We start from the raw sequence: 25,601 nt of genomic DNA on the forward strand, positions 1-25,601 counted from the left end.
TTAAGCGCTGTTCCGGAGATCATCTATTGTAAAGATGAACTACTACCTTCGCCCGTCTGTAAAAAAAAAAATGTATTGTTGTATCAGCAGTGTTGCGTCTGTATTGATCGAGCTTTGACTTGTTGGTAAATAGGAGTGGAAATCGGATTTAACATTTACTGCTTCTGTTTTTAATAACTAAACGCAACAGCATCTGAAGCAGCATTGGAAAAACCTTAAATCTTAAGCCAATGTGCTTGAAGGGGTACGAACAAAGGTGGAAATAATCTAAACGTTTTTCTTTTGTTGTCTAGATTGAGCTTGACAAGTTGGTACACCAACAGCATAATAATATCTCTTCTATGGGTGACCCGCTGATAGTCCTTGCTCTTGTACAGCATCAGAGGGAGTACATTCATTGGAGCAGAATTTTCATGCTTCTCTTTACTTTTATTCTAAACAAAACAAAGCAACAATAGATTTTACCAAAGAAGGTTTACTCTGTTTAAACTGCCTTGATTTGTGTCTTTGAAATCGCTTGTTTCAGTTTAAATAAATTCTACCAGCCTTAGAACACTGAACCGTACATGCTTTTGGTGAGACTGTGAAACCTCGCTTTCACATGGAGGTTCTTCCAAAGTCCTGCAAATTACTTTAAGGTAGGGTGATCAAAATGTCCTGGTTGAAATAATATATTTTTATGTATTTTTTTGGTTACATCGTTACATTGACGAGTTTGCGAGATCTATTTTGTTATAGCTGGATTTGCTAAAATAGCAAGAACTATTCAGAATATGATTTCATACTATTTATTTATTTTTGCAGTGATACAGTCTAATACAGAGGATATATTATTTCTTTCATCAGTTCATTTCAGAGATTTTAAAGTTATATTGCTTATAGTGCAACACTGAATCTCGTCAGATTTGTCAAAAGACATTATGTTCGTGAATTGTGTTGCATAACCTCTGAGAAGCCTATGAATGTGTGTCTTTGGTTATAGATAGCACACACCAATTTTCTAGCCATACAGAGGAGGCACACCTTCAATATGTTGAATATATGTAAAATTCTAAGGCATCTTTGAGTATAAATCTTGTGTATCATTCGGGTGTCCTGGTTTTGTGATCAATATGGTCACCCTCCTCTAAGAAATGTTGTTTGTTTATCTCACGATCATGATCATCGGAGGGTTTTCAGTATTCATAACAATGTTTACAATCTACATATTTGTAAGTGTATGGTTTTAGGGAAATGGGTATGGCAAAAACTCTGGTCATTGAGGATTTCTAAGAAATAGCACAGCAGGAATAGTCAATGCAGCATTATAAATATGTTTTGCCATTGTCAACATGCACCTGTGTAGGAGGTGCTCACATGGAGCCGGTTGAACTTGTTCTTGTTAAATAAGACTTCACAAGTACTTTAATTAATATGCATCAGTGAAACAATTGTGCATTTCTTACAATGTTGTGATAGAACCTTTTTTCTTTTCTTTTTTTTTTTCTTTTTTTAACCAAAAGGCTGTACCAATTCAATTTGTAGTAGTAATGTCGGAAAATACAAAAAATGTATTTCCACACAATGTCTCAAAGATTCAAACATAATTTATCCTTTCAATATATGTTTGGCTGACGTGAACTTCGAGGGCCAAAAGTGACAACTGGAAACCATTCGCTTCTTCCAAGTTTTTTTTTCTTTTTTTCTTACGACACGATGTTTAGTTAACCAAAACAGATTAGAGTGAGACCTCTACACTTCCTCATTCAATCTTTGGTGTCCACGTCCCCGCGGTGTCCGAGTCCCTGCCTGGCCGACAGCGATGAGTTGCGCGCCCCTGCTCTAGAGGGGGAAAAAAAACAGAGAAGGGGAAACTTCATAGAAATGGCGGAGGGCGCTACGACTCTCAAAGGCTTGCGAGCCCAAATGGGTAAGATTAAGACGGAACAAAAGCTTCATTAAATGTGATGCGGAGTTTTGTCATACAACGGAGTTCTCGCTTTGTAACTTGTGCCGACAAGTACCGCCTGCCGCCGCCGGGTTCTTTCAACGAGTTGTTACCGCGGCGAGCTCCTGGCGCTACCGACGTTAGCTCGCTGTCCCCGGGTTGTCTGTCGACAATGGATGCGGAAAACGTTACTTGTAGATCAAACAACAAAAGCGTGCCGAACTTAACTAAATAAATTAACCCTCCTGGTTAATACACATATCAATGCGCTCTTTACATTCGAGCTAAAGTAGCAAGTTAAGTCGCAAACTTGCAGTCAACGTTAGCTTGGAGTTGGACCGTGAGTTGTAGGAAGCCGGTTGCCATATCACGACCTTTGCTTCTCTGGCGCCTAGCTAACCTCGCTGGTCCATTTGTCTCGTTTTAAAAAGTTAAAGTTGATTTTCTTTTTCTTCTTTAAATTAATTAAAGGTTTTGGGCAAAAATACAAGTCTGGCAATGGTGTTAGACTGCACTTTACTAACTGCGAAAGCCGGGGTAAACAGAGCTAACTTAGCCACCGATGCTGGGCTCAGATAACGTTGCCCATCACTTGGGGGATTATCGTCAGAATCGTGTCATCTGCTGCTGCTGTCAGAGAAAGTTCACCTCCACACTCCAGCCAAAGCGACCAATGTGACAAAAAAAAAAAAAAAAGAAAGAAATTGAGCTGGCGCTCAGCAACTTGTCAGGACATCAGCAGTTCTGTTGCTTCCTGCTAAAAAAGAAGGGGAAAAAAAGAAGCCACTTTTAAACAACGTGTTCCTTATTATATTTTACATCATTTGGCGGCCTGTATGTTGGCATATGGCAACCCAACCCCACCCACCTCCCCCCTGTTTTGTCTACCCCGGGGTTAGCCGCTGTAACAATGTGTGACCTGAATTTATGATAAATGTGGAGTGTCTGACGCTGCAGACGGTACACTGGCTGCTAAGTCTTGAAACGTCTCCGTGGGAGATAAAGTAGATAAAGTGCGTTGGGTTGGATTAGCGGGCCCTGTGTTGTATCGCTGCAGTGTTTTGGTCAACAAATGTCACCTTGGACTTTTCTAAATAGGCCTATGGAGGCTTATTTACAGCGTCCAAAAAATCTCAGACAATGCTGCCGTCATCCACGCTTCAGCTGCTCCCATCCCCAAAGACGCCAATGTCTTGCTGCCCTTGCACATGAATGCAACACTTCATGGCCAGAGTCGCAGTTGGTTGAAGTACATTAAATTATGAGGAATTTTCCCCTCGGATTTCTTTCAGTATCTATGTTGCTGTTTTGTTTTGTTTTTAGCACTCAACCTGCTCCTATTTTCTGTAACTTTTCAATCCTGTGTTTTCAATCATGGAATTCACATCCACCCAAATCTGTGGTTCAAAGAAAATATTCACACTGTACTGTAGAGCGATGAGGAATGCCTGAAGTTTTTTTTTTTTTTTTTTTTTTAAACGTCAGCTGGCTCGAACCACCAGTCACAGCAGGAGAATGACAGTTTTAAAAAACAAAACAACAATAATAATAATAATAACGCTGGTAATTGACTCAGCTAATGTGCATTCTCACAAGAGTGTGTCCAAGGAGAGATGACACGAGTGGGCGTCACGCTGCAAGGTTACCCTTATCCCGCCTCAGAGAGGTTCCCACTGTGGAATTGAAAGTATGAGGAACATTTTTGAACAGGCTGCGTTCAACCGCAGGAAGTGGACCAGCCTAGATTTTAGATGTGCAGGTTCTGCATCTCGTCTTCAGGAGTACGTTCGCAGCAAATCTAACCCTGTTATGAAAACACACGGATTCTGGAGTGAGGGATGTCTCTGGCAATTAACGCAACGGTGCGTCGATGTGATAGTTGAGGTCGGCAGTTTGCGGTGTGGCATTGAAAGTTGAATGTTCACTGTCTCTTGCTGCGCAGTTATATCGGGAGTGAATGGGAAGCGTTGCGTTTTCATCCCCCTGTTGGATTCTGTGTGAATGCACCTTTAATCTAGTAGATATCCAGCATCCCTCTTCCTCGTCCGCTGCCCCACCCAGGCGTGTCGGCGTGTGCCAAAGATTTGAATAACAAAACGTATTGATTTGTGTAAGCCATACCAAAGGTCAGTGTTTCGTCAGTGTTGCTTTATTGCAGTATCTTCCGCCTTTTCTCCACCGTTTTATGTATTTAGCTCACTCGAAAGCGCAATTTATTATTTGTGTTCTGTTTGTAAATATTTAGCTTAGTTTATATACCAATTACATGCGCAACGCTAGTTCTGCAACACTAGTCATTCTCATCAGTATCACCGTGTATTGTGCAGTGTTCTCTTAATTCAGTATTATTCTCAGCGTTGGTGATAAAAACTGGCTGTGTACTGTCGAACCATCCTTCATAAAAGTCCCATCACCCTTTTGAACACATGCGATGATGATTACTAATGATTTTGTCAGCGTTGGTAATCCCGTTAATGTCTTTGTCCACATTGAAATACAGTCCCACTGAAGGAGTCTGCCTGGGAAATGGGCATGCGATGTCACCATTATCCTGCCCGTACTGCAAATAGCCTTGGCTTACCATGGCACAAGAGATCTCAAGTAATCCCAGGGAAGATCTGGTGTGTTTGACTTTAAGAGTGTGTGTGTGTGTGTGTGTGTGTGTGTGTGTGTGTGTGTGTGTGTGTGTGTGTGTGTGTGTGTGTGTGTGTGTGTGTGTGTGTGTGTGTGTGTGTGTGTGTGTGTGTGTGTGTGTGTGTGTGTGTGTCAGTCATAGTAGTATTATCTGAGATCTCGGGACAACGATAGGAAGCCAAAGTGTTTCATTCAACTTGGTTAAAAAAAGGTGCTTGGTAATTGACTTACATTTCATGGTGTCTGCTACGTGAAGGAAGTTACTATGCCTTGAATTCATGTGATGTGTGTGTGTGTGTGTGTGTGAGTGTGTGTGTGTAGAAAATCCTTCCTTACCAGCAAATGACTGTCCACCCTTTCATTAAGCAGCCCAGACACTTCCTGCCCGTGTCCAACAAGCTACTTAATTGTGCTGGGCGGTGGGGCTGCAGTAAGAGCTGCACTCAGTAAAAACAGGCCCTGGCCCACACTTTCTTATCAGAGGTCTTTTCTGTTCTGATTCTGTCTCGCTTAGTTGGATTTTTGTCAGTCCCCCTAAAAAGGTTGTTTGGATTCCTCTGGGAAATGTCGCAGATCACGATGGCAATAATTGAGGATGAAGACGGCAATTAAAATCCAGTGAATGGGCTTCAGCACTCCTCATTAACAACTCTTGAACAAAGCAACGGAAATCATTTTTCCTTATAAATCTGCCACCTGCTCAGTGACAAGCAGGCCTTGGTGTGTTCAGACCACTCACTGTTCCATCCGGCCGTCTTATGGCGATCCACTGTGAGCTGCCGCACGTGCTTTTGAAAAGTTTGAGGATTTGTTGCACAAGGGTTGTGATGTAATTCTGGCTGGCCTGCTTGTGTGTTTGGGGTTTCTGCCTGACCTGCTGTGTCGCGCCACATTTCTTGGCACCACCCTTTGGGTAGCGGGTTTGTTCGCCCTCTTCATAACAGTGTGAAAGATTGGGAGGGTGTCCTGCGACTTCTGTCTGCAGACAAAATCGGCTAATGTCGCGTCTGTCGTCGCTTCATGCCTTGTTTTCTACGGCACTCGCTTCGACATATTTAGCCCTCTGTTTGCAGCCGCTTGTGTAAATGCTTGTTTTTAGCCTCCTGCTGAAAACTAATGGATTGGTGTACCTCGACAAGTCAATAATCAGCGAAGGGTTTGTGTTCCAATTTTTCAACGTTAAAAGGAGAAAAGTCTTTGTATCCTGATAGTTTACCAAGATGTTTTATTATTATAAACAAATGGCATCATGTGGGACTTTCACTTGTGCCTTAAGTAAGAGTCTTCATGAACAGAAATGGTGGGAGGGGTGACTCTATTGCTCTAGTTCACTCCTGTGTTGTCACCTGAGGTGCCACCTCACCTCATAGTGTCAGTGCTCGCTTAACAACCGCTGGTCCCCTTGAGAGCAGGAGGCGGGGCCAACACAACTGTGTCCTGCTTGTCTTGGGCGGTGAAAGACAATTTGTATATTATTCACCGTCACACACTGAAACTGATCCAAAATTCAGCTGACGACTTGCGACGACTGCTGCACTGTCGAACTCGAAAGTGTGTCAGTGCACGCATCCGACTTGTGATCTTAACTACTTGCCAGTCTGAACCTACGTAAACAAGCTCATCATCAGTTGTCGCAACACTTGCCCAGCTCATATCCTGCCACTGGATAATGTCTAAGCTAATGATAACTGTTGTGAGAATCCATGTGTGACATTACCAGACTAATATTGAACTAAATGATCTAAAAACCATCTGCAACAGTTAAGCGAGTAACTAAAATAACGACTGACTCTCCATGAATTATTTTAAATTTTTTAATCTTCATCCCTCTCCTGCATCTTGAAGCATTTCGCCTCGTCTCTTCTTCCAGCAGAACTGATATATGCTAATGAGTGCAAGTCTCCATAGTGATAGAGAGGAGAGAGACAACTTAGAACTGGCCCTTGTCATTTCTGTGAGCACACCTGGCTCTCTCTCTCTCTCTCTCTCCCTCTCCATCTCTCTCTCCCTTTCTTTCTCTCTCTCTCTCTCTCTCCCGCTCTCTCTCTTAAGATGTGTCGGGAAACAGAATGCCTCCCTGCTATTTGTCTCAGCGACACACTTGTGGTGCTGCAACTGTGCACAGGGTTTATGACCTGCAGTCGGCGCCTAACAGCACGTCCGCACATGGCAGGTATATTTCAACGGCAATCAACAGTGGAAAAACTCGGCCTTACTGTTCATGACAGGAAGTTGTTTTATTGTATTGGCAGCAGTTCATTTTGTCAGCTGATGTGTTTGCCTTAATGTTACGTAATGGAAGAAGGAGAAGTAATAGAGGCTTCATTTATTTTGACTCAGTTTTTTCACTGATTTTGTCTTATCGCGTGTTCTAACCTATCAGCGACCTCCCTTCAGGTTTAAAACACACTGTTTTATTGTGATGATGTACACCACTTGGAAGTAACGGTTGTGAGCAAACCTAATCTCCAGGGTAATTCTCTCCCCCTTTTTATTGCCGCGTTGTCTCGATCGCGCTACGAATCAGCCCATTTCAGAGTCGGCGTCTCTGTTGATTCAGGCACAATCACGGTGAAGAAGCTCTTCATCCGTCCATCGCGCCTGTTCCTGTCACCTAGCAACAGTTGGCCCGCTTCGCAGGATGCCTTGCGTTTTATTCTTTGACCTTTGATATAAACAAAGCAGACTTTGTTTAGGAATAATTTAAATACCGACACGCATGAAAGCATCTTGTCAAATGCACAAGTTAGCGTTTTTTTTTCTGCGCTTGTACTGAAATAAATGACAAATAAAGTTAAGATGTTGCCTGGCATCCAAGCTGGACATAAGCATTTTTATAGTTACTACTGTCTGACTTCCAGAATTTGGCCAATTAATGTACAGGCTTAGGGCAAGGTTGCTTGTAGAGATTATGAAATATATGAATGTCGCTTCACACTGCATTGCACCTCGCTTGGCTGTGGTCATGAGAATTATTGTAACTCCGGTTCATTCAGCCTGTTGTTAGCAGTTAGCGGTTAGCCTTTGACAAACGAGCCTTTCACTGAGAGTCAATCTGATTCCCTGAATTTGCCCCCATAGCTTTTTTTGGTTACATAATACTTGCAGACCACACAGGCTGATCGAATATCACATGTGGATGGATAAATGCATGCGGATGTGTATCTATTTTTCTATACCTATAACCTTTATGACCTGCTGGAATGAAGAAGAATACGAATAGCAGCAGGGTAAGCGGTGAGCGCCACCAGGTGAAGGTGTGACGGTCGCAACTCGGCTCAGATCTGAGGCAGTGTCACGGCCCGTGTGGTTATCCCTCGCCCTGAGTGCACATCATCGTGACTCAGCGCACCGCGTCACTAGGGCGGCTCGCTAAGCTAGTTCTTATCTTGTCCCCTGTGCGTCGTGTAAGAGTGAAAAGTATTTAGCTTTAGGTTCAGCGTTCATGAGGATAACACAGCGTTTGTTACTCAATCAGTGTGCCGTTCTGATACTCGACTCAGATATTAGCGTGTCCACACGTTAACCTTTTCAAATGAGCCTCAACTTTTTATGGCAACAGTTGTAAGCTTGATTTCCAATCATGAAACATCTGGGTTTTTACTTGTCTGACTAAATTGCAATGTAGCAAGTGTGAAACCAGTCTTTTAAAAAAAAAAAAAAAAAAAAAAAGTGATTACAAATATAAAAAAAGACCTTTGCCACGTGCATTATAGCCGTTTTATTGGAGGCTGCTGTCCGAATGCAGCTGCGAGGGTTGTTGTAATGTGAACACCTCATGACAGACAATTGCTTTACCTTGTCGTCAGCAGTTCTCTGCTGCTGACTGAACATTGACAGAGGAGGGCAAAAACAGGGGGAAAACTTGATACTTTGCTCATAAAGCTCGATCATTTCCTCACTGTTTCCTTCCTTCCTTCCTGCCTCTGTGGCTCTCTGTGATCCGCTGTGGCTTGGAAACCTGCTCCTCAGTCTGTGGTTGGCTTAGAAGAAGAGGCCGTTTTGCATCTGATGCTTTTCACAAAGGGACTTTTTTTATACAGTACACACAGTGTGTGTGTGTGTGTGTGTGTGTGTGTGTGTGTGTGTGTGTGTGTGTGTGTGTGTGTGTGTGTGTGTGTGTGTGTGTGTGTGTGTGTTATATACTGCTGTGTGTATTTATGTATATAGATAGATAGATAGTTGTGTATACATACAGATATATATGTATGTATCTGTGTGTGTATATATATGTATGTATATAGATAGCTATAGAGATAGATAGATAGTTGTATACACACAAACACTCATACATATATGTATATGTGTATGTATAGATATATGTGTGTGTGTGTGTATATACATATACACACACACACACGTATGTATTTTTTTCTTTTCTAGATCTTCCCATTTCACAGGTTTTGTACCTAAACTGTCATCACAGCACAACAAATGATCATGTGATTTCCACAGACTGACAGATCACAGTGCACGCCACTCGTGTACGTCAAGAAGCTACGGTTGCATTCTAAACATGTTTCCCATAGTAGCCCACGCCTCCGAGCGTGTGGGGGGGGGGGGGGGGGGGTTGAATGGCCGGATTGTTGTGAAGCCTTCAATCCGCTAGATTATTCCTGCATTCCGACGGAGAGCAGAAGGCTGCGGAGAGAACAGCTGATTCAAGCACGACGCGCCGCCACAGTTCCTTCAATACTGTTTGACTTGCTTAGTCAGACGCGACATGACGTGACACTGCTTCACTGTGTAAAAAAAAAAAAAAAAGTTGTGTGCTTCTCCCCCTGACACCCCCCCCCCCCCCCCCCCCGCCTCCCTCCCTGCATACAGCTGCAGCTGCACAGGCACAGGCCGAGGAGCGGCGCAGCCTGTCAGGAAACAGTCCCGGACCAACCGCCAGTGCGCCAGCAAAGCCTCACGGGTGCAAGCCAGGTAAACGATACCACACCTTGACACAGAAGCACTCCGGCCGTCACTCTGCCGTTGTCTATCCATAATCTGAGCCATTAAATGCAACACAATCCACTCCCACCACCACCACCATCTCATCTCCCCTCGGCGTGGCTTACTGCCGGTGAGTCTTAGTCATCAGTGTATTACTGTAACAGTTGGCAAAGCTCATTAAGGACACAGTCTTATGCACACATCTGCCTGGGTAGCGCTGCAGCGCTTCCGTTGTAATCCACTCATATGTTGTGGGAACGGGCTCCCATCTGCAGGGTTGCCCTTTCGGTTACATGCGCGTGTCGCCCGTGTGTCCTTGCAGTCCTTGACGGAGCGGCGCTCAGGATAGACGACCGTCTGCGAGTGGCCAAAGAGAGGCGAGAAGAGGCGGATAAACAACAGGGTAAGGGCACAACCCCGGTCTCAGGTCCAGGAATTCTTTGGGTTTGAAACCAAGTGGGAACGCCTGATGGGAATTTTTTGGATTTTTAACTTCCCTAAAGTTACCCCGCAGTTATTTTCTCACATCCATGCGTTTGCGTCCTCCCCGCCCCCAGCGTTGCGCGAGACTCAGATCATGGAACGGGAGCGCAAGGCCAAGCTGCAGGTGGAGCGTCAGCTGGAGGAGCGTCAGAAGAAGGTGGAGGAGCAGCGCAAGAAGGAGGAGCAGAAGCGGATGGCTGTGGAGGAGAAGAGGAAACAGAAGCAGGAGGAGGAGAAGGTACCGCTGGGTGGAAGCTGAGTTTGGAGCAGCTGACACACGCTGATGCTGCCGTGCTTTTGTATGTTAGTGAGGATATTTAAATTAAAAAAGGAGCTTTTCAAGTAGAAAATGACATAAAAAGATCTGAGCTTGGAGGAAAATGTCGTAGCTGCGTTTCCATTGCAGTTTATGTCAAAATAAAAGCGATATTTCTGAAATGTGGACAAGACAAGACAAGTGCAATTGAGATTTGCAGGTGTTTCCATTGAATGGTGTGAAGCGCATCAGCCACAATTCTCATAAAATCTTGCTGGACGTTAAGTTTCCGTTTGTTTGCTGTCAAGAACGGTTGTTATATTTTTCTCTTTGATGGCTTGTAAAAAAAAAAAAATATCCGTGCAGTTCTAGAGGCAATGGAAACGCAACTGCTGTTGTCTCCCCGTGCTTGCAGGAGCACTACGAGGCCGTGATGCGGCGGACGATGGAGCGCAGCCAGCGCATGGAGCAGAGGCAGAAGCGGTGGTCCTGGGGGGGGCTGTCCACTGACTCTGAGGGACGGACAGGTACGGACCCTCTGTCGCGCTACTCGGTGGTGTTTGCATGGAAAGTGGAAAAAGCAAAGCAGATGCCAGCAGTCCTGAGGGAACCGGTGTTGGAACTTTGACTCCCCCTCTCGCTGCTGTTTTGCCTTCAAGACGGTTTATCCGTGATCGGCGAGCCGCAGTCGGGTCGCAGTTTGTTTGTGAATGGGGAGTAGAAGGGAGTGTTTGTGTTCCGCAGGGCTCCAGCTGGTGACGTATCGATTAGCTGCGCTCGGTGTCGGCGAGGCTCGCCGCAGGCACCGGGTGTCACAGGGTCTGGCCGCCACCTCCTACTGTCACCCCCCACCCCCCGCTGGCCTCGTGCGGGGGAGTCGGCCATGTTCTCGCTCCTCTCTGAAAGTTACCTTTTTCCCCCCCCTACAGGAGACTCTGACGGCAGCGTCTCGTCCCCCATAACAATAGTTGTCTCCCCCGCCTCGCCAGAAAAGCCGCCCAGGAGTCGACAAGGTTTTTAGTTTTTGTTTGATCTCTTTTTTTGGCTCTGCGCCTTCGCTCAACGCAGCATGGACTGTGCTCCGGTGCTCCGGAACGCTTCGGCACGACCGATTCCCCCGCCCACACCCCCACCCTGCTGCCAGTGTGTCACTAACCCTGTTTTGGCTTTTGAAGTTACTCACCGTCACCTTTCGGGGGGGCACTTTCAGGACTCACGGCCGCCGTCGCATGTTGAGGCTAACACACACAAATGACAGGGCTGAAAGCAGTTCTGAGCCTTCTCTGCCCTTGATGCCCCTTTTGGGAGCCATCAAAGCACCGGTTGTTTACTCACTCGCACATTTCTCTGGCACTAAAAAAAACCACCGGGTTCGCCGCTGAAGAACCGACACCAACCATGTTCACTGGCGCGTCTGACTTTATCTTGTGTGTGTTGAAATATTCACCGTGTCAGGCCACATGTTGCCTACTAAACATCCCAGTAGGATCCCCACACACCCTTCCTCCTCCTCCTCCTCCTCCTCCCCTTGGCTAACCTCCAGTGTAAACGCCGCCTCCCCTGTCTGTCCGTCCTCCTTCCCTCCCTGTAGACAAGCGCTCCACATCCACCATGAACCTGAAACTGCCGCCTGACGCTGGCATCAGCAAACGCCTCTCCTCCTCCTCTGCCACCCTCATCAAATCTCCCGACAAAAGTAAGTCACCTGCACCCCCCCCTCCTCCCCTCCCTCTCTCCCTTCCTTCCCCTTCCCATCCTAGCTGCTCCCTCCCTCCCTCCCTCCCTCCCTCCCTTCACTGCTGTACTCTGCCATGATTCGGATGGTCTCTTGTCATCCGCATAGGCATAGTCTTTGTTGTCAGGTTTGCTCTGTGATAGTAACACAGGTCCAGTAAATAGGCCGCAAGGTCGCACAAGTAAATTCCGACCCATGCGCTGGCCACATCCAGGACTGGGCTTCTGTGCTCACCGAGCTGGTAGAACTGGTAAAATCCACTTCATCTTTTGTTTGTCTCAGTTTTGCAGCTGCACACATTGGCCTCGTGTCTCTGCGCGGCTCGAATCAGATTGTCTGAATTGATCTATTTGACTCAGAAATTGAAAATAATCAAAATAATGTGTAGAAGGAATGAATCTTCTTCAGAAAGAAATGGTCGATGCGACACGGTTGTTTCTTTCTGTCCACAGTTTCAATAGACTGCCAGTTTAAAGTGCCTCATCTTTTTTCTTCTTGTTTTTTTTTTGCCACCGTCTCTCTTGAAACCTGTGAATGTACTTTCATACCATTTGACGGAGGAGCACTGTTGTCATTTCACCACTGAGTGTTTCATCATTGTCTCTCAGGAGCTAAGCCCAGAAGTTCATCTTGTAACCGGTTGCCTAGCAATGCCACTGCCACTCAGGCCAGTAAGGAAGATGGCAATAAGCTTCAAGTGGAGCAGACAGGTGCTAAAGACCCTCTTAACATCCCACACCGAGACGCGACACCATCTAGCAAACCCCAAACAGCTTCTCCAGAAGCTGAAGCACTCACCTGTTATCCTTACATTTAATATCATATAGCGGGGCTGTAATTGTCCACGCTACCAGCTGCTGTCGCTATTTCACATTCATTTTAGCAGCTGGTTGTTTCCGAGAGGGGGAAGTAAAACTCCCTTCTCTTTGTTTTGACGTATTATTCAGTAAACACGGACGTCAGCTGCTCGCTGCTCTAGCCCGGTGACTCTCATGAAGCCTAATGAAGTGCACATGATCGGCAAAAGTGTCTCGGGGGTGGGGGGGAACTCACTCCCTCGCCTCCTGGTGCCTCGCTGGCTGTAACTCGGCTCCGCTCTCATGCCCTCAGGCCGTTCCATGAAGACGAGAAGCTCCTCCCTCACACGAGTAAGTGTGGGCCGAGCTGCCGCGACCCCTACCAGGCTCGATAAGGGGACGTCGGATGATCAAGGTGGCGAGCATGAACAATCGGCTTGTCTTTTTTTATATATATATTACATAATTCACGGCCCTATCTGCATGGCTCAGGCCACGCCTCCGGGAGTAACACGCATGCTGCTGCGGTGTCCGTGGCTTGCTCTCCGTCTCTCGACTTGCTTTTGGTTCCTCATCAGCGAGACAGACGGGGTTAACACTTGATAGCAGGCCGCATCCTCCTCGGCTAATGTTACGGGGGCGTTCAAGTGTTCTTACGCGTCTGCCTTCATTTTGTGCCTCCTTTCCACCTAATGACATCTTGCCCGGCAGCTGCTGATCACTCCGATCACTCTGAGCACTCTTGCATCGTTTTTGCCTGCGATTAACTGAGAACGCTTTGAATTCATGGTGGTTCGTGATGCCACTCACTCTCTGCCGTCCTAACCCAGCACGTTGTGCACAGCGCTGCGTTTCTCACCTGTGGCCAAAGCCCTCTTTTTCTAGGGATGTTAACAATTATTCAATTATCGATTAATTGTCGATTAAGAATTTAATCGATTAAGTTAAATTAGTTGCAATTAATTGAATGTTTTTTACATGGGTAGTTAATAACATTATAACATTGTTGTGGCATGAAAGAGCAATTCACCTGTAGATCCTGTGATGGTCATAATGTACCTAAAACAAGTTACTTTGTTGAAATGTGCAGTCAACTTAAAGTCAGAGGATAAATGTTTTGGGTGTTTCTTCTGTTCTCTAATGTAAAAATGGGTCACACTGGACCCTTAACATTATTTAAGGTTTAAATAATGTGTTCCTTACACATTTTTCATTTTGAAATTTAGGTTGCCAGGAAAAATCGCCTCTTATCGGTTAAGCGCTAATTAGTCGATTAATCGTTAATTAATCGATAAGGTCAATCAACTAACGATGAATGAATGAATCGATAATTTGCATCCCTACTTCTCTCTTTTTCTGTCATGCAAAATAACTTTCTTGAGCAGCCTGCGGCGCTAGCACAGTGCATTGTTGTTGTCAAGTGTTGATTGTCCCTCCCTCCCGTCCAATTCCCCCCTCCTTTTCCCAGATGACATCATAGCTGGATCCGTGTCGCTGTGCTCTTGCTCTAGCGGTGTGTGTGTGTGTGTGTGTGTGTGTGTGTGTGTGTGTGTGTCTGGTGTGTGTGTGTGTGTGTGTGTGTGTGTGTCTGGTGTGTGTCAGTGCCATCCCACCAGAGCACAGAAGGGACCACGGCGACCCACCGCACTCTCTGTTCTGTCATTAACCACCACAGCTTTGGGGGTTTTTTTGTCCGTCGACCGACCCCGACTCCTCGTACCGTCCACGTAACGTCACTGTCCTTGTCTGTTTGTTTGTTCTTTTGTGGTTTAGTCAAACATTAACACGACAACTGACACGCAACATCTTTTTAACTCCACATATCTGCCAAGCGGCTTCACTCTTAGTTCAACAGCAGGCGGTTCTCCATCACCGGGGTGCAGAACAGCAGGACACGCCGCACCAGGAGCGTTCGTCAGCTAACACAAACACGTCTGTCCTGAGCAGATGTCTTCCCAGTGATAGGGTTCTAATAGGAAGTGTGACTCCAGTGCTGGGTTTAGGGAACTAGATCAGAGGTAGCCCTACATCACTGCTTTATATCAAGGGAAAACAGTTTCTTCTTCTTCATTGAAGCAAGAGCTCTTTTTTCTGCTGTGCAGTCAAACCATTTCAAAGTGCTCTCACAATCATCTTGCTCTTTTCTTTTTTGTGCAATCAATTCGTGTCAGCCTCCCCTATTTAAACTCTTCTCTTAATCGCACCAGAGTACGATTTGCACAACAGAAGCTGAAGATCTTTTGCTCGGTCACAACGTCTCACTTCACCCCTTCAAGTCACAGGTTTCTTTTATTTATTGTCTCCCTACCCAATAATACTTCCTCTTCTTTCTCATAGCCCACTAATGTATTTACATGTCCGTCACCAGCTCACCTCCACCCTCCCTGAGAAGCCATTGATTTGACCTCATCTACCAGTGTTCAAACTGCCTCTTTCTCTCTCTTTTATTTTCTTTACCAACAATGAATCCATGATGAATCCCATTGCTCTTCCTCTGCAGTCTGTTTTAACTGCCTTTATCTGTGTTCTATTCTAATATCACAGAACGCTAACAACATAAAGACAGTTGATCAGCTGCTGCTGCAAGATGATTGGGACTTTTTATTTCTTCATTGATGCCAATTCTCTCCTGTTGGTTCAATCACATGGTGCCCTTTCTAAATTAATTGTCCCTCCTTTGTTTTGCCTTCACCCACCTCCCCCACCCCCCTTCCTATTCCACTCTTTCCTCCCGGCCCCTTTTGTTACCTTTTTTTCCTCCCTCCTTCTTCTTCCTCCTTCCCGGGTTCATTATTTTTCTTTCCTTGGCCGAGTAGCTCGCAGGCCACCGGTCAGCACTGTGGACGGAGGGGTCCTTAGTCGCCTGCTCACCCCCACCCAGGCCTCACTAGCTAGGAGCAAGAGTGCCGCCGCGCTGTCAGCAGAAGGAAAAGATGCTCCAGGTAACCTCAGTGTCGGAGAGCCTGACAGAGGGGATGGTAGGATGTAGGGCGGGGCCGTCCCGTCATAAAAGCCTCTCGCCGTTAGAAAATAGCTGCTCACGGTTTCACTGCAGTTGAACCACATTTCCCCCGCTGCAGACGCCCCTTCGCCTTCCTGGTGCATTTCAAACGTCGGCCTCTCGGGATTATTGCGAGTCGAGTCTCCGGCCTCCTGCGCTTTGAAAAAGCCACCGCTGGAACAACAATCGGCCGTTTGTGTCGTGTTTTTTGCATCACAGTAGTCGATGGCGGCAAAGCACAGTCATGTGAGAGCGAGCCGTCGCTCGGTAAATATTGACACGCGCGCACGGGTCCACCCCGCACGCACGCACGCTCAGATTTGACACAATTGGATGTTGTGCGCTGAGCCGAGCGAGGGGTTGACTTGGCCGCGAGCTGCATCCGAGGAGGAACCGGCCACCACGCCGGGAGATTTGCGCTAAGCTGCTTACCTGTTGGTTCTTGTTACGTTAGAATCACACTGTTGCATGTGTTCTGGCAGTTTGGCCGGATTTCCCTCGGACTTCGATACGCGACACGAACTAATGGCATGTTTTTCCCCGGGGGGGGGGGAGAATATAAAATTTTCCCCATGTTGACTTGATGATGCAGCTTCATCCCTGCGTTGGTTTTAGGTTACGCCGCCTATTGATTAGCCATTACACTCCCATTAGTCGGGATCGATCCTCCGCTAAATATAGTCGGAGCTGAAACATGACACATCCCCCACTGCTGCAGCAGAGGGGAGGGCTCGGCCTCGTGAACGCTCAGAAGGGAGTATAAAACACTTTTGTGTTGCAGGCAGTGGCAGGGAGAGTCCTCCAGGTCTCGGGATTATCGTGGCTAATCCCACAATCTGACACAGCAAGCTCATAGCCAGCGGAGAACAGCCCTCACCCTCCTCACTAGTGATTGGCTGCACTTAAGCACACACAGCCCGGGGTAGCGCAGCCTTTCTTTTTTCTCTCTTGTCAGTCTATCTTTGTAATTATGATGCAACCCAAATCAAAACCGAGCAGGAAGTTCCAGCAGGTTTTTATTCTGCGGATCTGTTTTTAGCAGGAAAGACTCAGAAGTGAACTGAACACGACAACACGGAAAACATCCACTGCTCCTTTAGTGTACTAATAAAACCTGTTTGATGTGTGTTGTGTTTGTCGTGCTGTCAGCTGTAGGTTTTTGTACAGTGTGTGTGTTTTTGCTCGTTGCTCGGGTGTCTTTGTGTTGCGTCCAGAGGCCTTTGCACCTCCCGGTGGTTGCGGGGGTCTGTGTGTTGGGAAATGGTTCCTCTCTGTTGCTTGCATCTCCAATAATTTTGCCCGATCAATGCTTCAGAAATCCTGCTGTCGCCTGCTTACGGTGCTACGTCTAACAATTGGCTTTTTTTTTTTTTTGTGTTTGCTCTTCTCCCCTCACCCTTCCTTCCTGTCAACTACCACTGCCCCCACCCCCCCTCCACACCCTGGACCCCCACCTCTTTTTTGCTTCCCCTCTTCTTTTTCTCTTCTTCTGTTCATTCTTCCCTCGCTGCTTTGCTGCCCAACTCGGCCCGACTTTTCGCGCCTGCCCTCGGTTGCACTCCCGCTCCGGCCCCTGCGATGACTGTGTCCTTTACCAGAGTGTCACCTGTGTCCTCGCTCAGCCTCCGCCAGTCCCCTGCACCCGCCGCGCGGACCCGTGCGCAGCCGCAGCATCGACCGACAGAAGGGCGGCATGACCACCTCTGTGTCGGCCGACGGCGCGCTTGACCCCAACCTGGTAAGGACACGTTGCGGAATGTTTTTTTCTAAGATCTTTCTTCTTTTCATCTTGGGCTCCAGAAGCAGCGCTGCATAATTAATCACCCAAAGATCTCCACTAAATTACAAAGTTAGCCCTTTGTTTGCATTCTCTTGCAAAAACACTCAGTTTTAACTTCTATATTTTTTCATAGCATTTTCTCAATTGTTGAGTTTGCTAAAGTAAAGGGTAGGGATGCAAACAATTAATCGATTATCGATTAATTGTCAATTAAGAATTTAATCGATCAAATTAGATTAGTCGCAATTATTTGAACGATTAATAAATTAATTGTTCATTTGCATCCCTAGTAAAGGGTGGACTTTACGTATTTCTGGGAAGCAATATAATGGTGTTGAACATTTGGATCACTTATTATGATAAGTTATCTTATTATATATTATGATGCTGGGAAAGTGCATTGATTTAAACGTTTTGATGAGTTTCAAAACTTCACTCTGAAACTACATGAACGTAACCTTTCAATAATTTCGTCATCTGGATGGTGACGTTTATCAGTCTGCCTGTTTTTTTGTTGTTGTTGTGTGTTTATGTACAGAACGAATCCCTTTAAAATCACACTCCTAAGAATTGGAAACAAATCAGTGGCTTTCCAGAGATTCACGCTGCCACTGCCGCGTGCGTCTAAGGCAGCACCCGAGTGTGTGATTGATATGCACACATCCAGCCAACATTTGCATGTCAAAGCGCTGCTGCAGGACACCAGCGTAGGGAAAATCCTTATGCTGCCGACTGCCGGCGATCATGTTCAAATTCAAAGGGCCCAAGTCGCCTTGTCCAGCTCTCTGTTTCGCAAAATTGACAATGGCCACCAGTGGCCTGGGGCTTTATCTGCTGTCGGCTGTACGTGTGAAGGCGCTCATTACCATAGAGTGAGACAAAGGGATGCATAGTCGCCTGGCGGTGGACGGATCAGGCCATGCAAAGCAGACTCCACCCTGGATCCAAATGTCTGAAGGCCTCTGGCTCTCCTCACCACTTTATTACATCCTCTCATGCAAATAAGCAGATTTGTGCCGTGATGCAGAATTTTCACGTGCGCGCACGGTACAGAGAGAGGGAGGTTGATGAGGTTGAGCTACAGGCAGGAAACAGTTTCCTCTTAAACTTTGCATGGTCTTGAGAGACAGGAGGGGGGCAAAGCTAATATAAGGAATGTATTGAATGTGTGACGCAACTCAGGGATTTTGCTCAGTTCTGAACATAGAATTAGAGGGAATTTAAAATGAATGAATGACATCGTGACCAACGGCTTCTTTTACACGACCGTCGGAGATACTATCAAAACTTTCTATTTCGGTTGAGCCGCCTTGCTTCTTGCTCTTTCCACATTAACCCCTAACTGCGTGTGTGACGATGCCGTTCTGTGTCAGTAACGGTCAGCGGTCGTCTTTGCAAATTCCAGAGGGACAAGCAGCAGCAGTCACCCCGGGGGCAGCGTCCGCCCTCCCCGTCCACTAGCCTGGCACGCAACCGCTCTCCTTCCCCAGCCCCCAATCCAGCCCCCAAGCGGACCCCGTCCCCAGCCGCTACCAAGTAAGAACACCAAACTCACCCCCTCCACCCCCACCCCACTGCTGCGTCACAGAGTCTTTCATTTCACAGAGACTCAAGTGGGAATTCTCATCTTTCAGGCAAAATTCCAAGGCACGCCCGCCTTCACCTGCCGCCACGAAACAGCGCCCGCCATCCCCTCAGCCTGCGGCCGCGACCAAACCTCCACCCATACAGAAGCAGGCGCTCACCCCGCCCGGACCAACCACTTTACGAAAGAGGGACTCCAAGTCCAAGGACATGATGCCCATCCAGGCCTTGTCTCTGCAGGCCGCCGACTCCAGCAAGAGCAAAGACAAAGACAAGGACAAGGACAAAGATGGTGAGTGACGACAGATCACTGTCTACATGTTTCAAATAATTGGTGTAACATTGTACCTGGCTGTCAGTTTTTAATAAGCCAGGTTCAGTATTCATAGGGACCGTTCATCTGGAATTGGGGATATTTGCAGATAGGTGGCATGAAGTCGGTTTCATAGAAACATCTGAAACCAGCTGGAAGAAGTGAAATAGTTATTTTCTTCATCACTGAATAATTATTTCGGACTTGCCCTCGTTCAACTACTAAGGAATTTCAAATTGAGGTCAGAGGCACATTTTGTTTGAAGTAATCAACTCTGCTTAAGTCCAACACGACGACTCCTTGCTGACTCACTTTTCAATGCAGACTTAAAATGAAAAAAAATCAGAAGAGATTTTTTTTTTTTTTAAATCTCAAGATACAGTGTATTCTTGGGATTTAAGAATTTTGGCTCAGCTTACTGTAAGGACAGTCACATATCAGCAATGTTAAGACCGACTCATTCAAAATGAAGTGTTGCAAAGGGACTTTGCATCAAATTTGTTCAAATTAAATGTAAAGTAGTTTCAGGTAGGGGTCGGCCTGTAGTTGTAGAAACTAGAAGTAGCTTCTGCTGCCACCTGGTGGTTAGAGCTGATTAAACTACATCCATCCATCCATTTTCTATCACCGCTCCTGCAGTCAGGGAGGCCTGAGGGCCAGGGGGTGTTGCTGGAGCCTTAGTGGCTGTCTTTGGGCGCAGGCGGGGTTGCACCCTGGACAAGTCACCAGTTTATCACCAGTTCATCACCAGTTTATCACAGGGCCACATAGAAAGACAAACAAGCCTTCACACTCGCAGCAGCGCCTACGGCCAATTCAATTTGCATGTTTTTGGGAGAAAGCTGGAGTACCTGGGAGAACCCACGCAGGGACGGGGAGAACATGCAAACTCCTGTGCATTCAAAGTTTTCATTTCACGGATTCAAGTTACAGACTGCAAAGGAAGACTGAACATTCCCACAGATTTATCGTGTTTCCTTCTTTCTTTCTTTTTTCCAAGAGCACATGAACTGTCATGTGAAAGTGATGCAACTCTTTATCAGCCGCTGGTGTTCTCCTTCCTGCTGCTGGCTGGTGTTGTCATGGCTGAACAGTGAACACGGAGACCTTCTGAATGAGTTAATGTTCTGCATTTGTCTTTGAACTGGCAAACTCAAAAGGCACCCCAGGCACCAACTCTGCCGCCGAGGCCGCCAAGATTCTCGCCGAGAACCGCCGTCTGATGCGCGAGCAGAAAGAGAAGGAGGAGCAGCTCCGGGTACAGAGGGAGGAAGAAGAGAAGTGAGTCTAAACCTGACCCCCCATCCAAGAGAGCAAATGGCCCATGACATTTGTCTTTTCACTTTGAATAACGGAGATGCTGTTTTTAGGTCTTCTGCTCTCCAGGGAATTGCGGCTGGTATTTAATGAAACCCTGTCATGTGATTTAGAATAAAACAAAGACTTATGTGTAGACTAGAGGACGTGGAATTTTTCAAAGCATTTCTTGTGAATTGGATTTTGAAAAACAATCTAGACCAGCGTTTCTCAAGTGGTGGGTCGTGACCCAAAAGTGGATCGTTGAGCTGTTTTGATTGGGTTGTGGCTTTGTGGGCAGTTTCCTCCACTCTTTTTAAATAGGGATTTTAAAATGTATATATTTATAGAGAAAATATTGGGCATGTATTTACTAGAGATGATTGAAAGTGGGCTTGCGTTTTTATTTTTGTGCAATAGATTTTGGTTGCAACTAATAAGGAGAAAAAAACATGGGTCCTAAGACTCCTCCAGTTGACGACCACTGACCACGGACCATGACTATACAGAAATTCCCAAAATTGATTTCCTTTCAAACCATTTTTTTTTTTTTTTTGCCGTTGCTTCACCTCGCCAGACTGAGGAAGGAAGAAGAAGCACGTCTGGCTGAGGAAGCTCGTCTGAAGCGCGTGGAGGAGGAGAAGAAGCTCGCTGAGGAGAGGAGAGTCAAGGAGGAGGAGGAGGCCCGCCTGGCCGAGGTGGAGCGCGCCCGCCTGGCCGAGGAGGAGGCGGCCCGACAGGTCGAGCTGCAGAAGGAGCGGGAGGAGGCGGAGGCCAAAGCCCTGGAGGAGGCGGAGCGGGTCCGCCAGGAGAGGGAGCGCATCATGCAGCAGAACCAGCAGGAGAGGATGGAACGGAAGAAGGTGCGAGGAGGAGATGGATGGATGGATAGAGGGAGAGAATGGCCTTTTACTTCAGGGTTTTGACTGGACAGAGTCATGGAAAAAAAATCACAGAAAGACAAAATTGCTGTCGGTAGCTGTCATTTACATTTTATATAAACTCATTTTTCCAGAGAATTGAGGAGATCATGAAGAGAACGAGGAAAGGGGACCAGAGTGACTCGAAGGTAAGCGGAAAGTATTTCAATTCAACTGTTTTGCACACAGGGTGTGTGAGTGTTTGTGTGTAACCTGCTACCTGTGGTTCCTGCACAGAGAGATGCTGATGCAGACGCTGACGATGTTGACGCCGACGCTGATGACGCTGACGATGTTGATGCCGATGCTGATGTTGACGCCGACGCTGATGTTGACGCTGACGATGTTGATGTTGATGGCGATGCTGATGTTGACGCCGACGCTGATGTTGACACCGACGCCGGTGACGATGACAAGTGCTCCCCAGAGAACGACGAGGAGGGCCTGACCAAGGCCGTCTCTGGAACAGGTGGTGACACTGTAGGTCAGCTAGATGGCCTGGCTGCTAAAGAGGAGGCTGCAGAGGAACAGTCTGCCAATGCCGAGGGCGGCCTGTCCTCCGGTGAGCTGCAGGGGCAGCCGGACGAGCCTCTGGCCAGCGTCAATGGACAGCCAGAGACGGACGACAAGGAGAATAACAATGGCATAAACACAGACGAGACTCAGGCAATCAGGTACGACCCTATATAAAGAGCTGAGTGACAGTACATCACTTTCATCACTTGAACCATTTATTGCATATTGATATGGAGCTCATGAGAGTTAAAGGTCCAGTGTGTTGGTTTTCCAACGCAACGGTTCTAACATACATAAGAATATACATAAAGCAAAGGTTTTGCTCCGAATTAGCTGCCATTTTTTTTCAGTGACCTGTGCTCAATATTGCACGTTTGAGAAGGTTCTCATATATGGAAGAATATACATAGAGCTCCTCCTTTACTTTGTTACTTTTTTCCCCTTTTTTCCTGTTTTGGATGGAAATGGAAAAGAAAAAAAGTCCTGTTCTTCACACCTCCACATTGCAGTCACTTCTTTCTCCTCCCACCCCTCCGAAAACAGCCCGGTCTCCAAAGGGCACCTCGTTGAAGGCTCCGAGTTCCTGAACGAGGACTCCTCCAAGGCAGAGCTGGTCTCCGGTCTCAACGGGAAGCCCAACCAGTGGAGCTTCGAGGAGCTCATCGACGTCAACGTCAACGTCCACGCCAAGGCTCGGCCCCTCATGGAGGCGGACGACTGCAACCAGGTCCTGATTCACTGTGACGGGAGCCCGGACGGGACCGGGGTGGCCTTCGAGGACAAGGGGACCCCTGTCAACCCCCTGCATTCCTCCGCTCAACCTATAGAAGCCCTGTCAGGTGAGGAGAGAGCCGCTCTTGTTCGGCCGTCGTGAATGATTTTTTTTTTTTTTTCCGTTTCAAGTCGGCTGACTGGATGTCTTTGGCTCTCCAGAGATGTGATGCTGCAGCCAACACTGAGAAGCCTCTTACTGTTGCACTCGTGACGTTCCTGTCCCGCTGAGCTTAAACTAAAAAGTCCTCCCCCCAAGTTCACCACAGCTTCTCCTTTTCCACGTGGAGGAGCTCAAAACAAAACGACGACAACAACAACAAAGACCCCTACTTTTGCACCCATGAACGACAAGGAAACTTAATCTATTCAAATTATACATGTATGAAAAACAAAATGTTAAGCTTCAGGGAAATTCCTTAAATGTGCTTGCTTCAGGTCTCTTTTCTCTTCCAACTGTGTTTAGTTTCTTTTCAAATGCTTTTTTTTTTCTATATTATGTTTGAATTTGACATCATTTTTTGTTTTGTTTTTTGTTTTTTTAAAAAAAGATTTTGTGTCTTTGTCCAGGGTGCATTGTTGTAATTTATTAAGTTTGGGCTTCTTTGATATTGTAATTACTGTCGTATGTTTAGTCTTTTTTTTTTTTTTTTTTTTTTTGTATGCGGATATTCCAGGACATCTGCACATGAGGCCATGTGTAAGAGACTTTGAGGTTAAACTTCATTGATTTAGCTGAACAAACTCGACCAGCATCCAGCAGCGATGGGCTTCCACTTTCTAGCCTAAACCGGAGATATGAATAGTCTCCACCCACCCTCTGTTGCCCACTAGAGTGCGCCGAGTGATTTATGACAGCTTCTGGATTCATTCGTTCATCCAGTCAAGTTACAGCAGTTTGATTCCGGGTTTGTTGCCCATCTAGGTTTCTTTTTTTGTATATGAGATACGTGTTTACTAACATCAGAGTCGCAAACCCATTACCGTGTCGTGCTACATAACCGTCGGTGTAATCAGTTAACTGTTGTCCACAGCTGCTTCTGAGCGTCGCTATAATCTTGTGTTTGTTGTGTTGCGGAGGGGGACGCAGATGTTGTGCTGTTGTCAGTTTGTTGCATTCTCTGTCCTCCGTTTCCGGCTTTAGTCATACGCACCCACGCATGACGATCCGCTCGTCTCTCTGCAGGTGGTTCTGTTTCATTTGTTCGGTGTCCCCTCTCCCACCCTGACACGCTAAGCTGCTACGTCTGACAAAAAAAAAAAAAAAAATGCATTTCAGCTATTTTTTACATGATAGATTGAAATCTGGCATCTGTTTATATATGAAAGAAAGCATTTCTACCTATATTTAAGTGTTATTGTATTGTGTATAAGATCAGTATTAGGCGAGTGAAGCCATGTTCGGGGTGGAGTGGCGTCAGGAAATCTGACTTCCTGTCAGACTAGGTTACATTTGGGGAGCCTGGCGACCCAAACATTTCCACAAAGCCCTTTTCTACAGAAAATTTAGACCCACGCCCGAAGATCAGAGGGCCAAACGTTTCGCCCCCCCCCCAACTCAACATATGTTTCTTTGTCTGTGTTTGGAAGCTTAAAGCTGAAATCTCCTCGGTAAAACTAAACTTACCCTGGTGGCGAGGAGAGTCGATGCAGCCTTCAGCAACGTGTCGGACGACCCATGATGAGAGTCATGGCTGTGCCTCTGTGTGACGCTCTTCAGGTCATCGAACTGCGTTTCATACATTAGACGTCATTTCAGGTGGCAGCTTTCTGCTTAGAGGATATTCCCTTCGCTTGAATCGTCTAAGTTCTGAGTTTGGACCTTGTTTTTGCTTCTCTCTTTTTTTTTCTTTTTTTTTGGCCTTGATCTCCAGGTTTCCATCCTCCCTGGTTTAAATCTGTCTTTACTCCAGATCTTTGACCTTTGACGCCAGCTGTGGTTCATTAGCTCAAAGATTAAAACAAACTGCCGGACGGGTCCCTCCATTTTTTTTTTTTTTTTTTACCGCTTTCCCTTGGAGCTTCACGCTTTTAGCTTTAATGCGTTCTTCTAGACGACCCCGGGAGTCTTGGCACTGTCACAGATTTTTGCTCGCTATGTTTTAATGGATTGTTACTGAGAAGAAGCTTTACTGTACAGACTTGAAGGAGATTTGTGTGAAATTACGGAACTAAAAGATAAAGTTTACTTTCCAGATATTTTAGAAGTGACATTTATACGCCCTGCCTGAAACCTTTTCCTATCTCTTTCATCCGTGGGTGGCACCTGTCTGCAGCTGCAGGTACTGCATTCCCCACCAGCTCTGGCTGCGTTTTTGATGGCTCGCGTGCGGGGCCGGCGGCTCTTACTTCTCCGTGTCGTCAGTACTACTAGGATAGCACAGTGCCTTAGATTGAGATTTAGTGCTTTTTATCATTAAACTAAGAAAGCATGTCCTTACCTCGGCCTCGACAATCGGTCTACCCAAGCAGGGCAACTCTGTGAATATGCATATTTCCGTGGAAGATTTACACCCCTTAACGATGCCCTTGTTCATGAATAACATTTGTACTGTAAATATATCTAAAGTGTTCGGAGATGATAAAAGTGTAAAAACAATAAAGTCTTGCAAAACTATTCCGCTTGACGTTTGTGTTCCCTTCTGTC

At 46.4% G+C, this 25,601-nt stretch overlaps 1 protein-coding gene across 19 annotated transcripts; it reads left to right on the forward strand.

The window, feature by feature from the left end:
* Positions 1 to 1,753: 1,753 nt before the first annotated feature.
* map7d3 (MAP7 domain containing 3) lies at positions 1,754 to 25,571 on the forward strand. Of its 19 annotated transcripts, none has more exons than XM_076046394.1 (20): positions 1,754 to 1,909; positions 9,389 to 9,490; positions 9,825 to 9,905; positions 10,060 to 10,223; positions 10,657 to 10,768; positions 11,171 to 11,254; positions 11,833 to 11,937; positions 12,585 to 12,686; positions 13,087 to 13,188; positions 15,590 to 15,715; positions 17,373 to 17,512; positions 18,960 to 19,090; positions 19,189 to 19,430; positions 20,612 to 20,732; positions 21,325 to 21,610; positions 21,763 to 21,816; positions 21,905 to 21,991; positions 22,034 to 22,341; positions 22,727 to 23,022; positions 23,117 to 25,571. In XM_076046394.1, the coding sequence occupies exons 1-20, from the start codon at positions 1,864 to 1,866 to the stop codon at positions 23,122 to 23,124; spliced, it is 2,697 nt and encodes an 898-aa protein (XP_075902509.1). In that variant the 5' UTR covers positions 1,754 to 1,863; the 3' UTR covers positions 23,125 to 25,571. The 19 variants fall into 19 exon arrangements, with proteins under 19 accessions (XP_075902509.1, XP_075902511.1, XP_075902510.1 ...); XM_076046396.1 differs by having other exon boundaries at positions 21,905 to 21,924; positions 22,000 to 22,341; XM_076046395.1 differs by having other exon boundaries at positions 17,397 to 17,512.
* The last annotated feature ends 30 nt before the right edge of the window (positions 25,572 to 25,601 follow it).

Source organism: Nelusetta ayraudi, unplaced genomic scaffold, assembly GCF_046127955.1.
Source record: "Nelusetta ayraudi isolate G7.1 ecotype Tasmania unplaced genomic scaffold, CSIRO-AGI_Nayr_v1 ptg000090l, whole genome shotgun sequence".
NCBI classification, from domain to species: domain Eukaryota; kingdom Metazoa; phylum Chordata; class Actinopteri; order Tetraodontiformes; family Monacanthidae; genus Nelusetta; species Nelusetta ayraudi.

What these genes read in the sequence shown, in the direction of transcription:
- map7d3 (XM_076046394.1), top strand. Translation starts at nt 1,864, where the DNA reads ATGGCGGAGGGCGCTACGACTCTCAAAGGCTTGCGAGCCCAAATGG. An exon ending in GCCTCACGGGTGCAAGCCAG is followed by an intron (nt 9,491 to 9,824) that starts GTAAACGATACC and finishes GTGTCCTTGCAG; the next exon opens with TCCTTGACGGAGCGGCGCTC. An exon ending in AGAAGGAAAAGATGCTCCAG is followed by an intron (nt 15,716 to 17,372) that starts GTAACCTCAGTG and finishes GTCCTTTACCAG; the next exon opens with AGTGTCACCTGTGTCCTCGC.